This window comes from Numida meleagris, chromosome 3 (genome assembly GCF_002078875.1).
Source record: "Numida meleagris isolate 19003 breed g44 Domestic line chromosome 3, NumMel1.0, whole genome shotgun sequence".
NCBI lineage: Eukaryota > Metazoa > Chordata > Aves > Galliformes > Numididae > Numida > Numida meleagris.
In genome coordinates, this window is record NC_034411.1 from 17,049,729 (window position 1) to 17,072,546 (window position 22,818).

The window sequence follows — 22,818 nt, forward strand, 5'->3', positions numbered from 1 at the left end:
GCTTTTTCCTAGTATCTTGGGCCTGTGGGAGATCGCAACCTTGCCCTGGTTCCTATGTGACTGCATAGCTAACAGCTTCAGTAATTCACCGCCTTTCCCTGGACCCCGACTTAAAGGTATTTGTGGCCTTCTCCAATGCTTCTCGATGCTATTCAACATACCCAACATCCTTTCAACTTGCATTCCTTCTGGGTGCCTCCAGAAACAGAACAGTAGTCTCTAATGTTTCTGGACGCCGTGGCCCTTTATAACAACCAGTGGTTTACACATTTGTCATTCAGGTCACAATCTGTTTCGCTGTTTCTGGCATCTTACGGTTGCTCTCTCATTCTCTAACATGCTTAACCTTCTTTAGGCTCAGCAGCTGCCCCCAGAAGGGTCCTAAGGCTGGGGAGCTTTTCAGATTCTCCCTCATGCACTCTAGCAATGAATGGCAGTAGGTTAGGTTTTTCTTTTTTTCCTGTTTCATGATATAATATGATTTTTCCTTTTTTAAGTACTTCTGCATTTTCCTTTAACGTTCCATGATCTCCAGCAGAATGTGTTACTCCCCATTAACTACGGACACCGTGACTTTATTCTTTCAAACATCCTTGTAAGCTATACCCTGCAGTTGTAGCCTGTCTTCATCAGACTGCATTCAGTAACACTCCCTTGTTACTGAATCCCCCAAACAGCTGACTGTCTTGTGTCCCCAGTAATTCTCAGCCTTCCCTGGTTTTTATCATCATCCTGAGGCCCAGTGCTTGCATTCTGTATCACTGTGAGGCTTTCTCAGACAGCTCTGTCATGGTAACATCTCCTCCGGTTTGCTGTATCACCATGAGACCTTTCTTGACATATGTCCCTCGTTCAGCTTCCCTGATGTCCTGCAGCACTACACAGCCTTTGCCTACATCCTCAGCAACTTTCATGGTTCTCTGATGTCCCCTGGCTGCTAGCTGGCTCTGTTTGATCTTCCCTAGCTGAATCACAACACTCTCTCGATATCCCTCTCTATATCGTCTATGATCTTTACAGGCTCTGGCTCACTAATGGTTATTTCCATGTTTTTTTTTAAAGTTTGACTCAAGACATTTTCACTCATCTGGAAATGTTAACAACCATGCAGCCAAAAAGGACTTCCTTGTGAAGCAGCAGTTCAAGCATTCGCTTTGTTTCTTTAGCAGCATTTTTTTAAAAGAAAGTACACAGCTGTCTCAGGGAATTCTGAGAACAGGACATTGTTACAACATTTGCAAAAATGTGCATCGTCAGTTTGAGTCTCTTCCATAAGTGACTAAGCAAGGTGTCACAGGTATTGTATCACAATGAGCTTACTCAGTGTATAAGGACCCTGTAAAGAGTAAGACTGGCAGAACTGTTGAAATTTGACCCACGATTGCGGTGCCTTTGCTTCTCTTTAATAAGATGGATATAATTGTCCGATGCAAATCAACCAAGTAATATTTTTGCAATACTTGAAATATTTGGATGACGGGTACTATAGGAATTTAGAGTTCTGCTATTCTTCTGTTAGACATCTCTACCCATAATAATCAATAAGAACATCCTGAGTTGGCCACGATAAGGCAATTTTTACAAAACCTATTTGAAGCTCAAAGTTTTCAAACAAATAAAAGAAACATTCTGAACTTTATGAAGCTGTGGAATTGGCTTCACTCTGATATCACCCCCTTTGAAAATATATGAGCGTTAAATAATGCTAATTACATTTCTTATTAGCTATTCCTGCAGTAGCATCATCATCACTAGACTCATCTCTCTTGATGTAATGTAAGCTAACTGCATCCGTTCTACATGGATGTCATTACAAAGTGAATTTTTCTTCATAAACATTTGAACTCTCTGTCATGTTTCTGTACTTCAACTCTCTCCTTGTCCCCAGTGCTTTGATTCCAGTAAGAATCCTAAAATAAGTTCTTGTAGTTTGTCATGTGCAAACACGCACACTCATTCTGGTTTCCACTTATAAAGATTACGAAAAAAAAATCCATGTGACATAAACCTTGCAGTAGTGCTTTACAGTTTTATTTAGTTCCTTAGTCAACCGTGCTTTTAGTTATTCCCAGTACTGAGTACCCTGTTTATCTATGTAAGGGTACGTGCTTCTGTGCTTACTTTATTTCTTTTACTGTTTAAGTTCTAGAGCAGTCAACAGTACTTTAAATGTGGATTTCATACTGCTTGCGTACCAATGAGCTGCAAGGGAGGAAAATGTTACTGAGAATGGTGGGATCAATTTCTTTTTGCACAAAAGCTCTGTTTAGCAGAAGGGGAGGAAAGTGAACCTGGCGCCAGCTATTTTTGCACTAGCCAATCCGGTCATCAAAACTGCACAGGAACTGTGCTACCTTAACTCTGCAGTAGGGTAAAATCAGCTTAAGATTGCACATGTATGCTTCCACAGACCTCTGGTCCATCCCTTTCCTTCCCCTTCCTCCCCTCAGCCCCTTCTGGGACAAGGGCAGAAGCCATCTCAGCCAGGTGGACTCCATCAGGTGAGGTCTGTGATGGTCCCTCTGTGACTGTTCTGCAGAACCCAATTCGGCATCTGATCCAAATTCAGTCATAGCATAGCTGGATTTTTTTTTTAATGTGAAAGCTGAGCTGGACCTGGTAGCTTTTAAAACCTGTAAGATTTTGGAGAAAGAGAAAGGCAACAAATGCTGAATATAGTTTATGTTACTCTTGCATCAGGTAGATGTTTGTTTTTCCATTTTTTCCTGGTAGGAATTTCTCCGGAGTGAAGGATTTCCTTGTGAGTGCCAAGGGGCATAACTGGCTTCTTTCCAGGTACAGGCTGTCATTGTAGCACGGAGGCTGGAGAATAACTGTAAAATAAATTGGGATGGAGAAGACCTCCAGAGATAATTTGCTCCGAAGTCCACTCCAACCAGCGCCAATTAGGTGAGACTGCTCTCTGATAATCCATCTCGGATAGATGGCCCGTGGAGAAAATAAAGCCTTTGAGTTTACATTAGAAAGGCATTTCTTAAACTTCTTGTGAGCATAAACCTCTCCTGAATCATTTATCTTCCCAAGAATTTCTCGAGCGCAGCACTTCTTCCTGAGCTAGGGAACGGCTAACCACCTCTAACTGACAGTAACAGCTCAGATTCCTCCAAGGTGAGGGAGTTGCAATTGATTGTAATTTACTCGCTTCCAGTGCGAATCTCCGTTTCTTGCCTTGGAAGAACTGCACTGCAGTGAGCAGCTAGATCTTGCATAAGTGCTTACAGCCAGTGCTCATGGCCACAGCCTGGAGGAAATGGGCCTCACCCAGTAAGCAGATTTTTCACTCTCATTTTTATACTCCATATTCTTTCTGTGATTGACCTCAGTTTACGGTTTATACTTAATTAAGAAAGAAAAATATTTTTTTTCTCTGTCTTAAAAATGACTATTTGAATCCTCTTCCATTGGAAAGTACACTCTGAGCTGCCTATGGTTTAGCACGGGGTTGAACGAGGGTGTTAGCAAGCAGGTTGAGCCATGGGTATTGCAAAATTAAGTTTTTTATTTGTCTTGCTTTGTAATTTGCCTCATGGTTGAAATAACAGTGTTACCTCTATCAGTGCTCATTCTGCCTTAAGCCTCTCTATTGATATTGCTAACAATAAGTGAGACATCTATTTTTGTGAGCGTCTTGTGACAACCAGCTCAAGTGACCCAAGCCAATGAACGCATCTAGGCGAGGCTCAGAATAATAATGTAGAGCAAGAAGTCTCCACATTCAAATAGCAACTGCAGGTTAATCTGGACCGAGTGTTTGTCCTTCAGCTTCTAGTTTGTATGACAGCTATTCACTAAAAATAGCATTTCAATGGAAAAAAAAAAAAGAAAAAGGAAGATGTCGCTCATGAGAGTACTCTCAGCCAGCCGCCCTTTGGAAGGCGTTGGTTCAACCCTTAATACATAATGTGCAGCCTCTCTGGAATACCCATCTCATCTGTCCTCAGCACCCACAACGTTATGAAGCTGTTTGGAGAAGAAAGTGCAGAATAACTTCTCCAAATGCAGTTAGAGTGGAGAATTGTTAAACAGAGCTGGGTATAATTACCTGAGCTGGAGCTCAGCCAGCAGAGTGCTGATCTGAGGAACAGGAAAGTCCTGACTCTGCACAAGGGATCCAGGCAGATTTGAAAGAAACTACAACAACACAAGTGGGATCTGAGTATCTGGGAAGGTGTTTGAGAGAGTGAATGAACCCTTACTATGACCTCCCGGGAGTGTGATAGGAAACATAGCAGCAAGGTCAAGAACGAAGGAGTGTAATGGCAGTATATGTGGCACTGCCTGCCTTATACACAGTCAGCGCTACCTGATAAAACTGTAAGCATCTAAGAGAACTAAATTCTTGGAGTTCATTTAACCCTTTACCTAAGCTGAACAATGTGAACATAGATGAAAACAGGACAAGTTATCTCTCTTGTGTTCTTAAATAGCAATGAATAAGAACTGAGTCAGAGCTGAAAATTATGGTACATCTTTAATGTAACACCAGGTTAATTAGCCATCGTAAAAGGAGAGCTTGTGAGGGAGGAACGATTTCTCCCTGCTGGGACACTCCCTGAGTAAGGAGATCTGGTCTTACCTGGAAGGATATTACCTTTAACTCCACAATCCTTGGAGGGCAGTTATTCTGCCACCTGGCCACAAACTCTAGCCAGCACCAGCACTGAGCAAGCATTTCATTTCTCCTTCATTCAAACAAAGCCTTCACAAATCAGAAAACTGATACAAGCAACAGAAGGATGATAAGGGGTTTGCTGCCAGCTGCATTTCATTTTAAGTTCCTCCTGTGCTTTTCTTTCTATTTGCTGGGAGCTAAAAGTGTACTCAGGCGGCTGCCATTGATCTGACCATCCACAAAGCTTTTCAGTGCTTCTGAACTTTCTCTTTCAGGCACTCTAAATGGTTTATAAGTTTTGTCAAAAAAAAAAAAAAGTGATTTAAAAAGGAATGTAAATGGAAACGTGGAGAGCCGGTGGACAGGAGCAAGGAAGGAGGTTTGGAAGGCAACGTTAAAAAAAAAGGAAATAAAAAGAAATGAGGGGCTGAAGGGAAAGTGGGACATGAAGAAATCCAAGCAGGACAACATAAGGGATTTGAAACTCTGCATTCTTCTCACTGGCAGGTTTTTTCTTTTCTTACTTTCTCTGAACTCTTTTTTTTTCCCCCTCAGCTCATTTGTTTTATGCCAAGAGGCTTATTTGTCTCTCCCAGCTTATTGGTAGTGCATCTGGATTTAACCGCCCCGATACATCAGCTCTTCCGAAGACTTGAGATCTAAAAATGAAAATTAGGATGGGTTTTGAGCTAATTTAAACTGATATACATCTGATGAAATAATGTTTAGCCATGTGAAATTCCAGTGCTTGAGCAAATGCATAAACAATGAACATTATTCCCTGTCAATGTGTCAGAAAAAGAAATCGTCTGCTTCTTCTGAAGAGATTATTTTAAATTTGAAGCACATACCTATAAATGTCTGTATTACGCAGTTTAGAAAATTTAAGCATGGGAAGGTGTTATGTTGACACATACCAGACTTCAAGAGGTTGTCTTCTACTGAGCGTATTATTTTTGCAAAGTGGTAAACCTTTCATTATTTTTATCTGCTCGAATGTATTTTCTAAACTGTGTTTGATTTGCTTTCCAAGTGCCATGTGTGCTTACTCTGCTTTAGCCAGGGTCAGAGTGCAGGCTCAGACAATAGTCTGCATTTCTCAGCACCTTGCAGGATTTGGCATTTCAATAGTATTTTTTTTTCCCTATTTATTATTGAACACAGAATGAGAGCACCATGGAATGGATTTGTCTTGGTCGCTGTTCTAATATAACTGGCTTGGAATCTGAAAAATACATTTTAAAGGCAGCTTTGCTTCTGATCTTAGGAAAAGCACTGATGGGAATTGGTTCGGCACCGCTACTTAAAAAAAAAAAAAAAAAAAAAAGATAATTAGAATCCGAGTTTCTATCATGCTGCCTTAGAAAGCAAAACAAAATCAGCAGCAATCTGAAGTCGTGTCCCTTGCTTCTTCTCACTGTAGCAGAGAATTCCCAATTCCCTCAAACACCGGTAGCATTACTTGGTGGTGAGGAATGAGCTGGCATGAAGGACCTCAGTCACACCTCGGTTCCTTTGTGGAAAGCCCAGTTGCCTACTTAAACTCTCCTCGACTGGATTTATGACTGGATTTGCACTGCTTTGAGGTAGAAGCATGGCCTTCCTGCCGGGTACCCTGCCGCCCGGTGAGAGCCTCCATGACAGGGGATGGAGCAGCTGGCGGGGACTTGGTGCTCCCCCAGCAATACTCATGGGCTGGGGCTGGGGCAGCATCAGCTCACTGCAGGCTGACACCTGGATGGCAACAGTAAGGTAGGCTGCAATGGGGGTAGGGCCTCGAGCAGCAAAGCCAACAAGAATACATATGTGTGAGAATAACGGAACGCTTTAGTATCCAAAGAAAAATTCATGTGGTGAATAAAATGGTTATTTATTGGAGAGCTACAGCTCAAGAGCAGTATCTGCTGTGAAGTGGCTTACTGATTTCAGAGCAGGTCCTGGTGGGATATTGGTGCTGATTGGGCTACAAGTGCACAGCACAGCACGGAGTGGGCTGCTGTGGGGAAAGCTGGCTCCGTCCCAGCCAGAGCCAGCATGCTGGGCAGTGAGAGCTGCAAGGATGGAGACTGAGCAACCAGCGGACACTTGAGTTATAAAATCACTTTTAAAATGGCAGTGGATAATGCAAGTGAGAGGATAACCAAGACAAGCAGGAGAAGGTCCAAGTGCCACATCAGCGCTGCTTCAGCCTTTTGGTATCTCTGAAGAAAGGAGAACTGCGCTTAGAATAAAAGTGCAAGGGCACTGCAGCCTAGACTGAATCTACCACCTGCCGCTAGTGTAACAACCAGTCATCAGCATTGAGCATCTGGGGCCTGATGCTGAGCTGTGGGCAGGGCAGCTCTGACTAACTGGTGGAAGTTCCTTCTTGCCCTTTAGTCCAGCTGGAGACTCAGTGTTTAGACGTGTTACTTTCGCAGTTCGTTATTCCTGGCTACAAGCAAAATACATTTGTCCAGCAAGCTGCGTGCAATTGCTCCAGGAACTGCTGAGCTCCTGTCTTTTTGTTGTGCTGCTGAAAATCAAATTACATAGGTTTAGCAACAAAACTATAATTAGGGTCAATGGAAAACTGTGGGTAGGGTAATATTGTGGATTCCGCAATTTTTGCCGTGTTGCTCCATAACAGGGCAGAACCCAGTAGTTTTATTGCTCCGCAGCGCATTAATGCTGTCAGTAAAATGTCCCCTGCTTCCTGCAGTAGAACCGGCCCTTCAGCAAGCACATTGCCCAGGCTGGCCTCAATTTGCAGTAATTCACCAGTGTGGCCCAACTGTGCTCCTCCTGAAGTCGATGGCAAAGCTCCTATTTGTTTCAGCAGGAGCTGGGCAGGTCTAGGCAGAGAAAATAGGAATGGATCAGGAAGATGATAGAGCAGAGCTGACAGGAAAAGAAGGCAGGCTATCATGTTTCGTTGTAATCTCTGCAGTTATCACTGGATTTCATACTGATATTACCAGGAGCTTTGTTTGTGGATTAAAATTACGTTGTAACTAATATTTAATCAGTACTTTTTTTCTTCTTCTCCATCACACAAAGAAAATCCCTCTAGGCTACTGCTACTCCCGCCTCTGGGCTCTTGGGTTCCTCTTCTTCCTCCTCCATTTTTCCTCAGCTTTTCCGTCATCCTCTCATTCACATCCTTCTTTCATCCATTTCCAGATCTTGCTTCTTGGTGGGCTTCATCCTCTCCCCCTCCACCATTTGAACCCCCAGATAATCAGCTGTTGACTCGCTAATTACTGACTACATTGTACCATTGCTGGCGCTCTCAGGCAGGAGAGTTCAGCTCTTGAGATCATTCTTTCAGGATGTCAGCAAACTCGGGTAAATGTCATAAGACTGATGTCATAGTTGGAAGGCTGCCCACAAACGGTTTTTATCAAAATTTCTTTAAAAGAAATCAAGTTTGAGCTCTTGTGACTATAGAGGTGGTCTGAATACGTAATATGGGTTCAAAGAATTTCAAAGATAATGTGAGATCCAAGATTCATTCCTCATGACAGAAGAGGAAAATAAAAATGAAAATGGAAAAGGAAAAAAAAAGAGCTAATTGTGGGAAAAAAGCACAGAAGTAGAAGTGGAAGGGAAAACAGGCATGGGGAACGGTGAGAAGTACAGAATGCTCTCTTTCTTACTGAAAAGTGCGAAACTAAATGAAAGAAAAGAAACGAAAGCCTAAAGATTGAAGGAAAAAAAACAACAAAGAAGGAAGACAAGTGAGATAAGCTGGGGATTGGGGCTCAATTCAATTCCAGCACTGCAGAGAAAAGTTCCAGCTACTGAATTAACGGTCTAGGTTCTTTAGATTTGCAGAGTTGTAAGTGAATAGATTGGCTCTCTTCTGTACTTACACAACACCCCCCGACTTCGGGACTACCACCACATGAATGCTTACTGACGCTAAGAATAAAAGGTTGAAGTAATTCCTATGCACTAGATGACTTGGAGGAACCTCTGCATGAAGTGGCAGAAATAAAGACCGTATTAAAATGCAAGTGGTCAAAGCAGATGAGCAATAGTTGCAAGGTCAACATCAATTCCTACCCAGCTCTTTGTCACATAACACGAGTTTAATCTGAGCCTGTCCGTTCTTGACTAAACAAATGCAAAATGATTTTCAGAGGTTTGGCCAAATTGAGAGGCGCATTGTATGGACAGCAAAAGGTACCTCCTTGATGTCAGCATTTGTGATCCCTTCATACTTTAGATTAAGGATATGCTAAGATTTCTTATATATATATATGTATATGTTAACTTTTTAAAGGCAAAATGGTCTTTTTCTCCTGAGTGGGTTACTTTGGCTAGAATTTTCCAAAAATATTGAAATGAGGTTGATATCCTGAACTACAATAATATTACAATTAATACCTGCCAATGTTCTAAGTAGCTGAAAACAGTGACTTATATGGAAAACGACAAACCTCAGCTAGAGAAAGCCTAATGTTCATGATCCATGACGTCACAATGTACACTTACTTTGTAAATTTCAGCCAAAGACCACAGTTCACCTTAAATGCATTTGCCCTCTCTCAGCCTTTCTGGGAGGGTGAGGTTACCACAAGGCACAGAGCAGCAGTGCTTGGGACGTGGGAGGAGGCATTCAGAATCCCACATAGGAAGCGGGAGGGAGCAGCAGACCCTGTGGTATCTTGGATGCCAGTTTCATGCTTAATGCCATCGTTCTCTCCCTGCTGGTTTAATGAATTAGTAGGAACTGAAGTATAGTGTGTACATTCCAGTTGTGCCAGGGAATGCAGCCATCAGCAAGGTCTCCCTGTGATATATGTTGCGCAGATGCACACAATTATTTTCCCAAAGGCTTTCATGACTCAGGACTCCATTTACTGTTGTATCACTTATGCGAGCAATTAATTCATGCATAGCAGAGCCCAACCTACTCAGAGATCTTTAAGACTTGGAGGGTCATGGCTTAGAAGACCAAGTTAAAAATTAACTCATGGCAGTTTTTGCTGAATTCACCTCACCAACTGATCTATCATTTAGCACAGGACCATGGCTGTCTTTGATTTATGTCCAAAACAGAAGAGTGTTTTCTTCCAGCTGTTGTGACATCCCAAGGCTATGCATGTGTACATTAAATGCATGTAAAGGAGAGGAGCTCTGTTTTCCAAGTGTGAAAAGGAAATGATTGTGACTCAAAGCATACGTCATCAGTATCCCTTGCCCTTTGTTCCCAAACATGGTAAGGATTAATAGAGCTGTTTGTGGGCTATAGCATGACGTCATGCAAGAATGCACAGCTCTCATTTTTTTATGCATATATGTATATAACAGTCTCAGTGGAGCATCTAAAGAATTAAGAGTTATGAAATACCAGGCAACAGCAACGTCTAAAAGGTAAATGACACAGCGGGTAGGAATCTCCCTTCAAATTGCACAGCACATGCAATCATTCTGGTCTGTGACAACTACACCACTAGATTTTTTCCATGTTTATCCAAAGTAGCTTAGTAAGCATATCATGCATTCCATTCACTGACTCTGTGTACAAAAATACAGGGTATGATGACCCTAAGCAGCATCTATAGTGCCTGTAAGCTTGTCAGAAAGGAGGAATGGCTGGTATTACTGCTGCTGTAAACTATTTCAATTATTTTTATAACAGAAGTGGTAGAAATAGCTCCCATTCAGCTGCAGCTATGCAGCTGTTACTTCAGCGGAGCTGTACCTGTGTCACTTTGTTATAAAAAAGGTAAGAGCTGTGCTCCTGTTCCGTGAGCTAAGGAGAAAAGGTTGTCAAGAATGGCACAAGGCACATCTATTATTTTCAGTTTAGAACCAATCCATTTATCTTTTGTGTTTGCTAAAAAGGGCAATTTCAGGGTTTTTCTGGTGACTGGAAAAAAAATGTAATGCAAGATGCAGGCTTCCTTCTGTCCCATATGTCTTAACTATACAAAGCTTTTTTTAGAGAATAGCTTTCTTTCAGGGCAAACTAGTTCTTACTAAAAATAATTCTTATGAGATCAGATAAAATGAGAGGAATGTTGCTGGCAGATACTGGTGCCTTATTTACAAAAAAAAAAAAAAAAGAAAGAAAGAAAAAAAGGCTAAATCAACCTAACCCATGCCTATAATACAAGGAAGAAGCTGAAGAACTGTCCCTGTTGCACAGGACCTTGGAGGAAGGCTGAGAGCTATTTTTGTTGCTGTGGTCTGCGGGCATGGAGATGTAAAGCAGGAGGAACAAGGCCAGCACAAACACCCCGCCCTAACTCATGGGACAGGCTGCAGAGATGAGCATGGCTGGGTGCTGGAGATCTCCCAGTGCAAGGGGATGATCCATGCACCCTTCTGAGGCCTGGGCCTTCCATCTCATGTGGCTGTGAATTTACTTTAACATGGTACATCTCTGTGCTTCCCTACAACCGCAAAGCACAACAGGATCTTTTAGGTAAGCAGGGCCTACCTGGATGTGCATCAGTTTGAATTTAAAATCCACGACTCCGGTGACATACACAACCTCCAGTAGGTTTTGGGGCTGTGTGCTGTATGAAAGCAAAACTGAGATGGCTTTTTCATGTTTGTGTCCTCTTGACTTTGAATTTCAACATTGTGTCTCCCATTTGTCTTTGTTCAAATGTCTTCTCTTGAGCCTTTACTATTGAACAGTGCTAGATCCCTTCTAATTTCTGCCTCGTGTATTCTTTTCAATCAGTTTAGCCCATTATTGAGTAGACTGCAAGCCCCTGAGACAGGGCTTGCGTCATCTATGAAACAAAATGCTCAGTAATTATTTATGATTTGTTCCTGGGATGAGATTGCAGCGTTTGTGTACATTATTTAATCTCAGACAAGGACCACAGTTCTTAAGCAGTCAGACTCACATTGTGAGGAGAGCTAAAGATGATGTCTCATCTTACATGTGTTGTCCCATACCTGCGTCAATAGGCAAACGTACTGCACATGTATGCTGAAATCAAGCCAAAGCATACGAGTCGCCTTTTTTGTTGCTTAAATATTTGTTCATGCAACACACTGTGAATTGTGTATCCATACAATTACCGACATGGTATCCAGCTAGCCGCTCTGTAGTGGTGTGGTCTGTTTTTGCACCTTGTATTCTTCACTCTTTGCTGAACAGTAAAACTGCAAGCTCTGAGTGGTTAGGCTCTTTTCCCCCAAGTAATGTATTTCCTTATAAAGAATTCATTGACTTACTGCATTAGAAAACTGTCCCACGATCAGGTTAATTTTATTTTCTAACTAGAAGAAGAATCCCAGGATCCAGCTGTTCATTTATAATTCAGCACCACGCTAAAAAAACAAGAGTAGAAAACGCATAGTTGTAAATCACACTAGCAGCCACAGAACAATGCAATGCCGAGCAGCCATTTTAGGTCTTCAGTTGCTTTATACCCTTTCCACATAATGAAGCCTGTTAAATGAATCCTTATGGGAATCATTCATGAGGTTTGTGTTTTGTGCATGGAATTCCATGTACAAGGGATTAATTTTGCAAAGTAAATGGTCTGTATTCTGTAAGAATTAGTTCAAGGTACTTTTTTTCCGAAAGGCTTGTTGCTTGCTCGGTGTAACAATACTATTATCCTTTCAAGAAAATATAAACCCATTCTCTCTAGGGGAAAAAAAAAAAAATATATATATATATATATATATTTCAGGGGAATTGTTTCAGTCAGAAGGAATAAAGGTAGCAAACCCAGTTCTTGCTGTTTTTTATTCAGAAGACATGGTCTTCGGTATCTTCTTTTTTTTTTTCGAAGCAATAGTCTACAGCTAGATACGTGAAACATATCCTATCTTCTTCTCTATTACAGAAATGCCCGAAAATAACAACCTGTTGCTTTTTCATTTCAGGCTTTAAATTGAAGCTCAAACAATGGATTGAGCAGAGGCTCTACCTAATAAATGTGTGTAATTGTAGTCCACATTTTTTCTAATGTTCTGCTGATGAAATTTCTACTTCCTCTCCTCCCAAAATTTGCTTGTGGACAGATGTATTATTTTTTTCAGTGAGAAATAATCCAGGTGTCCAATCAACCCTAAGGTTGTGCATTCATTATTTCCATTTAAGTCAATTAGAACAGTGCAGATGCCTCTTCTATTTGATGAGTTGCTTCCAGAGAAAGAGTAGAGAATTAATTAAAATACACAATCTAATTGAACTGAAATCATAAGATTTTGTTTCTAGGAAACATCTGATGAGTACAGATGAGTCTAGAGTTTTGTGCTTCTATCTAAGTATAGAACGTTATCATTTCAGCTCGCACCACCAAACTTCGAATCTGATGTTCCTTTGCAGACTGCTGGTCTGATTTAGTTTCAGAATGGAGTACAGCTTAAAATTCCCCAAACCCAGAGACCTGGGTGGGGGCGTAGAGGGGAGACATGTGATTTTGGTTTCAGTTAATTTTAGATTTATTTCTGTTCAGGAGATCAGTTGTCTCTTTCTAAAAGTGTTTTAACTTTGGCAGACTCCTCAGATGAAAGGCTTATTTCAAGATATTTCCTGTTGAGCAACTGATGTTGCTGCTGCTGAGAGGTAAAGGAAGACATATACAATGCTGAAGGGAACGTATGGTAGTGTCATGGTAATGACAGGCATGAAACCAACGAGTGCCAAGATCCATCCTGCCGCCTCAAGCAGCCTAGCAGGCAGTGTAGGGAGAGAACACAGCATGCAGTATCATCAGATCTATCCCTCCAACCTTTTGTGTGAGCTCTGTCGCCATGCATTCTAAACATGGATTATTACTGGTATTTCGTGCGATCACAGCTTCTAACTCTTCCCTTTTCTGACACAAAGATTCCCAGTCAATTTCTCAAATTATCTATGTTTGGTTAGCACAGGGAGTCTTCATCATTTATTTCCAGTGTGCTGAAGATGCCAGAAAACAGCAAAGCAGAATTCTGTATGATACTCCCATTTGGACAAAACTACAGTGAAGTAAAGTGAGATAGTGGCAAAAGTTCTTTCCTTTGAGGTGACAACTCAGAAATTTTGGCATTTTGATGAATTCTGTTGTAGCACCTGGAACGCCATTGTTCCTATCCAAGTATTACTTTTTGTGTCTTGCTCTACTAATGGCCACCACTGTGCAATTACTCTACAGTTTCTGCTTCCACCTAAGACTCCTATCCAATTTCACAGCTGTAATAATAATTATGATGTTAAATAAATGAGGATTTTTTTTTTTTTAATGAAGTGACAGGAGAAGAGACCACGAGATGCAACACTGGACAGTTAAACAAGATGGATCTTTTTTTGTTGTGTTGTGGATGATCTGTGCTTACATTCAAGTCCTTTGAATACACGGACACCAGCCTTTTCCTGGTTCTTATAGGTTCTTCATATAGCTGCTGTAAAGAGAATGCAATAGCTGGATAGAAATCATTAGACAAGTGAGGTCAGAATTTCAGGAGAGTATGCCCGCAGAACTTGGTAGGTGAAAACAAAGTCAGAGGAAGTTCTAAGCTTTTGAGGAAAACCTCTCGTAAAGGATTTAGTAAATGTATATAGTAGGACATGGGAACAGAAATACGCTTATGGCTGCTTGTGAGCCCTCACAGAAACTAGTAAGATGTGCAAAAGGTGCAAGTCAGAAAATGTGAAGGAGAAACGTTTGTGAAGCTCAGCAGTTTTGTGAATTGCAGCTAACTTCACAAAATTCTTAGAGGAGGAACAGAAACTCCAGAGCAGTCTCTTGTGTGCTTATTTAATTTAATTAATTAATGCATTTTCAAACCACTTTTTATGTGCATAATTATAGCATAAGAATCAGATGTAACTGATGTAAAAGATCTTCATGGAAATGGAAGTATGCGCTGCTATGTTTGAAGCCAAAGGAAAGAAGCAAGGTCCCTCTGGAAGGTGGGTGTTTATATGGGTCAGCTCTGTCTCATTTGTGTGTGCTGAAGATCTGGCTCATTCACAAAACTCACGTACAAATAATGAGGGTAATTTCCTTGTTTCTATGAGTTCAAAGATTCATTCAAAAATTTACCTGAAAAGAGCAGCTTCATAGAATAGGATCATACAAACGCTCAAGCAGAAGCCTCATGTCCGAGACCTTCCTGCAGTATGTACCAGCTTGGTCTTCCTGAAAAAAAAATAGCTGCTTTTCTCAGGGATCCGTATGTAAGAGGAGGGAAGAACACCTCTTACTTAGTAAACATATGAATGCAATCAGTAATATGTTTACTAGGGTAAAATGTCTTACTTCTCTGTTAAAGTTACAGGCAACGATCCTAAAGCATCAGTTTGTCTTATTTCTGCACTGGTCTTACCCTATCAATCACCTCTTGTGAAAAAGCAGAAAAGGAGAAACTTCTCTCTTTTTTTTTTTTTTTTGTCTGAACATGTTCTCTCAACATCACATCAGCTCATATTACTGATGATTTTAGGAGTACACCATCTCCATTAGATGCTAATGGTTATTGTTGCTTCCAGCTCAGGGTGGTTCTAAAGCACAAACAGGTAAGAGAGGGAAGGCTTGTGATTTCTTTGCAGGTATGCCAACATCCTAGCTGTAACGTTGTTTTAATAATAATAATTTCAAACATTACAAAGCTGGCACTTCCCCTCCACCCACTGGTGTAGTCACAGCAGAATGAATGGCTCATTGTTATAAGAATCATTTCACAGCACAAGGCAACCTCTATTCACAATTAAAGGGTTAGAAATGTTCAGCCAATCATAACAATTAAATAAAATGATTGTGTGAACCTCCCTTCGGGCTTTAGTATAAATCAGCCTTTCTTCATTTCACACAGTCGGTGCTACCTGCTTTTCATTATATATCCACAGAATTGTTTAGAGTAGCAATAACCCTAGTAGAAATGTTCAAGTGAGATGTGATTTCTGTTTGCATATTCAGGAGCAAAGAGCAGCTGGCTGCACACTGAATAAAGAGATTGGGTTTTTGCACCCAGGACCAGGAACATGGGAGGGAGCTTTGAACAAAGCTGCAAAATATTAGCAGAGGCCTTTGAGAAGCTGAGCTATGGGAACACTGACAAATCTTATTTATGACATGGAGTGGCTGACGTTTTAGGAACAGGTCATGTCTGAAGAAGCCCAACATAAAGTTGACAATAATTAAGAGGATGAAAGTACAGGGAAGGCTGAATTTATCTAAGCATAACAGAAAGGGAGAAATGAGGAAAGTTATAGCAGGAAGAACTTTCTGACAGTGAAATGTACTACAGATGTTGTAAGGTTGGTTTTTAAGCAAAACTCTTGAAATAATCAATCGGGAAAGGTTCCTTTACTGGTCTTTTCCTACCCCTATTTATTTACTTTGATGTTCTCCAGAAGAGTAATGCTTTCTTATAGTCAATTAGAAACCCCAGCATTCAGCAAGTGTTTGAAAAAGGCCATGGCCCTATGAAAACCATTGTTTCTTGAATCTAACCTGTCCTGCAGTACTTTCTAGTGAATGCTATGCTCAGAATGCAGTGAGTGGACCATAGTACCCAAATTCCTGACTGTACCGTGCCAGTCAGTGGCAAGTGATCAGTATGAGTGGCTTAGAAAAATGCTAGGAAATAGGGAATAAGATGGTTCTGTTCTGTCTGAGGCTGGAGGAAGCAGGAAAACATCCATCACTGTTTATGTGATTGTATTTATGAAACATGGGAGCTAAACTAACAGAGGAAGTGGAGAACAAACACACAGCAGAGACAGTGAATGTTGTTGTTACTGGTGCATAGTCCTGACAGTGTAACTTAGGGCCAGTTGTAAGGAATTCCTTCTCCTTGATTTTGAGATAAGAGCGTATCTTAGCTTTGAAATTACTGCTAACTAGTTATAGTAATAATAACGGCATGTGTTAGTGTTGTAATCTCTTAAGAGCTCATTTCTTCGTGTCTTTTTATAGAAATGTTAATTCATTTGGCAAACATTTTTGTGATGTTCTTTCTAAAATACTGAAGAAGAATATCTTTGCAACTGCTGCTTTCTATATTTTGGGTCTCATGCATGATTTATCACTTACTAAATTTGAACTCCAAATTATGGAGTTGGCTTTAGCTATTGCCAGAAAGCATAATCTGCAGTGCTGGAAAGGAGTAAAGAGGTTATCATCATCTTACTGAATTTCTACCTTTATTGGAACAATATTTTTAATGTAACTTTCTTCCAATCTCGTAGTCAACAGATGCTAACTCACAATAGCAAAAGTGTTGTCATTTAACTATAATCGGGACATTATTTTTGTTGCAAGTTATTCCAACTTTGCAGTCAGTGGAAACTAGCAAGCTATAGTAAAAGTGTTGTCATTCATCTATAACTGGGACAGGACTTTTATCGTAAGTTATTCCAACTTTGCAGTGAATGGAAACTAACCAGCAATAGTAAGTGTGTTGTCAGTCATCTAAAATAGAAGGGAGGAGAGAGGAGAAAGATGGTTGAAAGACGGAACGCATTTACAGTGAAGTCAGAGTTGGATATTCCCATTATGGCACAGTGTGTATTGCAATTATGTTCCTTTTGTTTGTTTGTCCTTTGAAGATAAACTACAAAGTAGCTCAAAACTGGTGAAATTTGGTACAGGCTTCCAACTCCTTCGGCATCTGTCTACTTAAACTCTGATAGAAGGAAGGGGTATGGGGAAGCCAAAAATGCCCTGCTAAGCCAAACTGCGGCTGGCACTGGGACCAGGAAGCAAGGTAAGCAGCTGTTTGCACACCTCAGTGCTGTTTCAGCTAGAATGTAGCAGGTAACTGACAGCAGCTATCTGATATAAGAGTTTTAGAACTAGCTCGGATATGGGGGCTGCAGGGTAGACAAAACTTGAAAAGTAACAGCTCTTTTAGGCAAGAGGTGTGTCTTTGTTTTCGTCATGCTACAAGTGCACTGTAGGCACTTAGCAATTATTAATAATAACTAATTAATAATGGCTCAAATCCTTGGCTGTAGTTAAGGAACTTAAAACATAATTCATGTGGAGTTGTAAGAAAAGATGGCTCAAAACCATCTTAACCAAACCCTGGGCCAGCTTTGTGCCTGGACTTTCCTCCAGCATAAGATAAAGCAGCAGAGTACAATTTGTTCTAAGAGAGAAAGGGAGAGCAAAGAACATAATGAATAAATTTTATTGGTAATGCATAAGAAGAATGCAGACTGGTGGCAAATAAGACCATTAGGGGATAAAAGTATAAAATTAGATGGAAAGTAAGAGATGAGATTGGTCTATCACAGTGGTCCTAAATCAACATGTCACCTCAGAAACCACAGAAGTCAGCAGCGGAGCGGAGGTGAATGATAGACAAGGGTCAAAACAACAATCATAATTCATCTGAATGTCAGAAAAGCATTTTTACGCTTTGTACACAACGCATTGGTTCACATTTGATAGTGCTTACACAAAAAGAGGCTTCAGCCCTCACTGAATAGCTTGCAGCACAATACAAAATCTTTTAATGATAATACCGGGGGGAAAAAAACAATCCCTTTTTATTCAAGGAATTTTGGTTTAAATATTTGAGTATACTGCAAACAGACTGAAAGACACATACCATACTCCAGGCTCATGTCTACAGAGGTTTGTGGTTGGATTTGATGATGCTGTTTGACAGTATGAGGGGCACTATTAGGAACCTTGGTGGAAAGGCACTGTGGAAAACTTCAGCTGTTGTTTTTGTTCCTCTTCAGATGTGCTTGATGGAAGATCTATAAACTGCTTACTTGTTTAACAAGGAGCAGGGTATGTTGGCAGGAAGACTGCGATTCACAGTCAGGATTCAAAGGACTGTGTCTGATAATGAAGGATTCGATTCCTTTTCTGATCATGCTATTTTGCCTTTTTTTTTTAACAATAAAACAAAAATATGATTCCATTAGGGAAAGTCCTTGCTGACTACTGCTGCATTTATCTGCTGAGTCATCCCAGAAACGGTAATTGTTTATTTTAGCATTCTAAAAGGATTTTAGAGATAGTTTACTCCCCTTCCCCCAGAAGATGGCTGAGAAATACTGCATCATTTCATAAATAAAATAAAGCTGAAGAGTTTTTGGTTGAAAGGTTTTTCTTTAATGGTATGCTATACAAGACTTCAGCAGCCAGCTGACTTGTGGCAACCTGAGACTGAAAATGACGTGGGGGTAAAGGAAAGAAAGACCGGGAAGAATTATACCACTCAATATATTTTAACTAACCTTACAACAGCCCGGTCCTCATCTTGTTCAGTCCCATGGAGTTGGTAGAGACGTCAGCTCCATGTCTGGTCTAAAGCAAAATACACATTTCCAAATTAGATTAACATAATCAGTGATGAGAATAATACGTTAAATTATTTAATTCACTTCTGTTTCGATAATGTTAACAGGATTGTTAACAGGAGCACGTTGTCAGCCATTTTCTTTTAGCCCACCATTTATTTTTGGAAATCCCGTCACTACCACCAGAGAAGGCATTAGCTTTCTCTCTGAAAGTGCTTTGTTTTTGCAATTCTCTCACTTCTATTATGCAGTAAATTACATTTTCTTTCTATATTCATTCTACAGAAAATAATTCCAGCAAGCAAAGTAAAAAATCTTTTCCTACATATTCAAAACCCAAACTCTATAGACACATACAGTAAAAAGAACCATAACCTTCACAAAATCCTAAACCACCAAGAAACCCACTTCCCCCCACTCCAGAAAGCTCTCTGATGTGCATCCTGCATTATGCTATTCTCAGAGCATTAAAGAACACCAAAGTGATCTTGCATAATCTCTGCTGCCCTAGGATACTGACTGTTGTGAAACGTGAAGATCTCGGCTCATTTTTTGTCTTAAATACAGACTTTCCAGAGAAACAAAGGCTGCAAAATGGAAGACTGTTTCAGAGACGATGGGGAAACCTCACAGTGAGAGAATGGATTATTCTGCTCTTTGAAGCTTTTGGATTCCCCCAGTGTCTCCAGAACATTAGTCACGCATCCTCCTCATCCTGCGTTGAGGATGATCCATGCTGACGATACGAGACCAGCCTCAGCTGGCTTTGCTCAGGAGAAGCCTGCAAAACCTCTTGCATCTGGCTGACGCTAAGCAGAAACACATTCTCTTCTGGTTAATGGCTGGGTGAGCCATCTCTCTAGCATTCAGAAAGCCTCCACTGAGTTGTTGGGAGCAGAGGCACACCATACTGCCCAACCTGAGCAGACACATCTGAATTCCGGTCCTCAGTTGCAGCTGAGCAGCAGAAAAACTAAAGGGGAAGGATACCAAGTGGCTTTGGGCACTCTGATCTGCTTGGATCCCAAGGAAAGAAGGTACAAACACCACTCTGACACAAATTTTAAGAGCCATTACGTGCCTCTGCCTCTTAAGCCGTCAGTGGCCCTACGTTATTAGTAATGACACCACCAGCTACTGAGGCTTTCTACCACATCTTTTCTGTCATGGCAATTACGGAGAGAGGTGGGAGGTGCTGTCGAGGGCATGAACACCCATGTTCTGCCACTGGAGGATCCCACCAGTAAGAAAGATGATTGGTAGGATTGCACAAATTGACTTGGACGCATCTAACGATCACAGCTTGGGAACATGCAGGCCAGTTACAAGAGATTACAGATTTCTCAATGCATAATTCAGAACCATAAGTATGTACGTGGCGCTAACTCATTCTTCTGCTAAACTGCTTTAATTTCTTGACAATAACATTTCTAAATGGACCTGGAAACTAAAAGACGCTCAACATTTATAATTGATTTCTGCCCTATATCATTTTGGTTCCCCTCCTTCTCATATAACTGCTAATATGAGCTTCTGCAGATTTAATATTTTGTTACAGATTAATTCAATGGGATTTTTGACTAAGCTAGCATGCAGCATGACTTTGCACTTGGTGACATCCGTGATACCAGCACACAAAATGATTCTTCTGGCATTTTTACAAATTCAGTTGTACTACTCTGCATGTCTTGAGGAATCAAGCTATGACCATATCTGATTTGGCTAAGAACACCAAGCAATATAACACAAATAATGATAATAGTTTTTTTTCTTTTTTTTTTTCCTGGGAGTAACAGCTTCTAGCTATTTTCATTCCCTCCCAGGCAGACTTGTTGCTGAGGCACACTTTCAGTGTTTTTTATACACCTGTCACAGCCAAAGTTCCTTTAGATGTGACTAATGTGACCGAACAGTCACATCAGAACAGTTGCATTAGCATCCTCATATTTTCTAGTGTAGAACAACTGAGATCTCAGAACAGAAGAACAGACTCCTTTTTTTTTTTCCCAACATCTCTGCCATTGTTTCCTACTGATGTATCTCCTACAGCCAGCTAGATATAGATCTGGCATATATCTATATAGAAGCTTAGATATATCAGTTGGATATAGATCTTCACATTTATATTTGGCTGCTTTTTCACTGTCAGAATGGCTTACTTTTGAAACCTTTTATTTGGAGGACATTCTGGTGATACAGTAACCACAGACCTTAGAAAATTCCTGACTCGTCAAGATTCTTAAGGTCCACAGTCAGTCACAAGCGTCCTGAGTATTTAATGGAAGCAATTAAGAGGAATGCATTTAGCAGGATTCGTTTGAGTCCCCTATTTCAAACTGCGTGAACATTGTTGTCAAAAGTACCCACTTAATTTTTAAGAGTATGATGCTGCTTTTCTTCTGATTACTCATCTGCATTTTGTGATTCACCTCTACAGATACATTTTCATTGACATCATCCCTATGCCAGTAAAAACATGTTAATTTCCTCACAAAATTGGTATTCATCAGCTTGAATTTCAGAGCCTATCCTTTTTTCTGAATTAGTATTTCTAACAATTGACTTTTGTTTTTTCCTAAATTGACTAGCTCTGCTTCTGTTGTGTTACTGAAACCCTTACCTGACCGTGGAAGGCCCTGCCTCAGGTACCACGTTGAACAAGAAAGACGTGTGCATGCTGTCACATAAACGAGACTCACGGTAAGAAACAAATCTGTGGATCCTAGGTCAGCAGCTTCCTCACAGGGGAGCAGAGAGGCAGGGGCGATCTGTTCTCTCTGGTGACAGCGACAGGGCCCAAGGGAATGGCATGGAGCTGTGTCAGGGGAGGTCCAGGAGGGGGCTAGGGACAGAGTCTGCCCCAGAGGGCGGTGGGCATGGAACAGGCTGCCCAGGGCAGTGGGCACAGCCTCAGCGCTGGAGTTCAAGGGGCATTTGAAGAATGCTTTCAGACATAGGGTTGGGATTTGGGGTGGTGCTGTGTGGAGCCTGCGGTTGGACTCAGTGATCTTTATGGGTCCCTTCCAACTCAGCACATTCTATATAGTTTCTAAAATTCTGTACCTTTTTATATCTAAAAATCTAGAAATTTATGAAGAAGGTATATATACATTTCTTTTTCATATCCTATATATTTTTAATAACTAAATCCTAGAAAACAATGGTAGTTGTGAAGGAAAGATGAAATCAGTGATGCAAAAGCACTAAATTTGCCTCAATGCCATTGGGAATTGGAGAGATCCTTGATCCTCATTTCCATTGACTGAGACCAAAGGGAGCAGGCAGTCAGTGCTGGACAGAACTGGGCTGAAGAAGAGCCAGTTTGAAATGCCAGTGTCACGTGCTTGAAACACCAGGAGCTCAGAGACCAACTGCTGGCTCCACCCAGCACCACCCAAAATCCAAACCCTATGTCTGAGTGCAATGTCCAGACACCACTTGAACTCTGGCAGCTCGGGGCCATGCCCGCTGCCCTGGGCAGCCTGTTCCATGCCCGCTGTCCTCTGGTGAAGAACTGTTCCCTAACCCCCAACACCATGATGTTCCCTCGGGCCCTGTGGCTGTCAGAGAGAGTGCTGCCCTCCGCTCCCTGTGAGGAGCTGCAGCCGCCATGAGGCCTCCCCTCAGCTCCTCTGCTCTGGGCTAAGTAACCCCACGGGCCTCACACACCTTGCCTTCAGACCCTGAACCACCTCTGCTGCCTACTTGTGGATGCTCTATACCACAATGATGTCTGTCTTATGCTGTGGCACCCAGCCTGCACCCAGTGCAAGAGGTGAGGCCGCACAGCGCAGAGCAGAGCGGGACAAGCCCTCCCCTCGCCCGGCGGCAGTGCTGGGCCCGGGGCTCCCTCCGTGCTGCGGGCGCGGCACACGGACAGCCGCAGGACAAGGGCCTCCGCAGGACAAGGGCCTCCGCAGGACAAGGGCCTCCGCAGGACAAGGCCACTCCCCCCCCCCGCCCCGGCGCCGACGCC

General features: G+C 41.5%; 1 protein-coding gene and 1 long non-coding RNA gene across 4 annotated transcripts in view; one reads left to right on the top strand and one right to left on the bottom strand.

Moving 5' to 3' along the window:
• LOC110395627 lies at window positions 7,249-21,547 on the bottom strand. 3 transcript variants are annotated; one of them, XR_002436529.1, is made up of 4 exons: window positions 21,463-21,547; window positions 18,780-18,849; window positions 14,626-14,721; window positions 7,249-7,467 (listed from the first exon to the last, which is right to left on the bottom strand). It is a non-coding gene; the product is annotated as an uncharacterized LOC110395627 (long non-coding RNA). The 3 variants fall into 3 exon arrangements; XR_002436530.1 differs by lacking the exon at window positions 7,249-7,467 and adding an exon at window positions 7,474-11,914; XR_002436528.1 differs by lacking the exon at window positions 7,249-7,467 and adding an exon at window positions 12,292-13,981.
• Window positions 21,502-22,818, top strand: part of ENAH (ENAH, actin regulator) — a 93,009-nt gene continuing 91,692 nt past the window's right edge. The window contains exon 1 of the mRNA XM_021390257.1: window positions 21,502-21,542. Coding sequence (XP_021245932.1) covers window positions 21,517-21,542 — 26 coding nt within the window. The 5' untranslated portion in view covers window positions 21,502-21,516. The remainder of the gene's footprint in view (window positions 21,543-22,818) is intronic.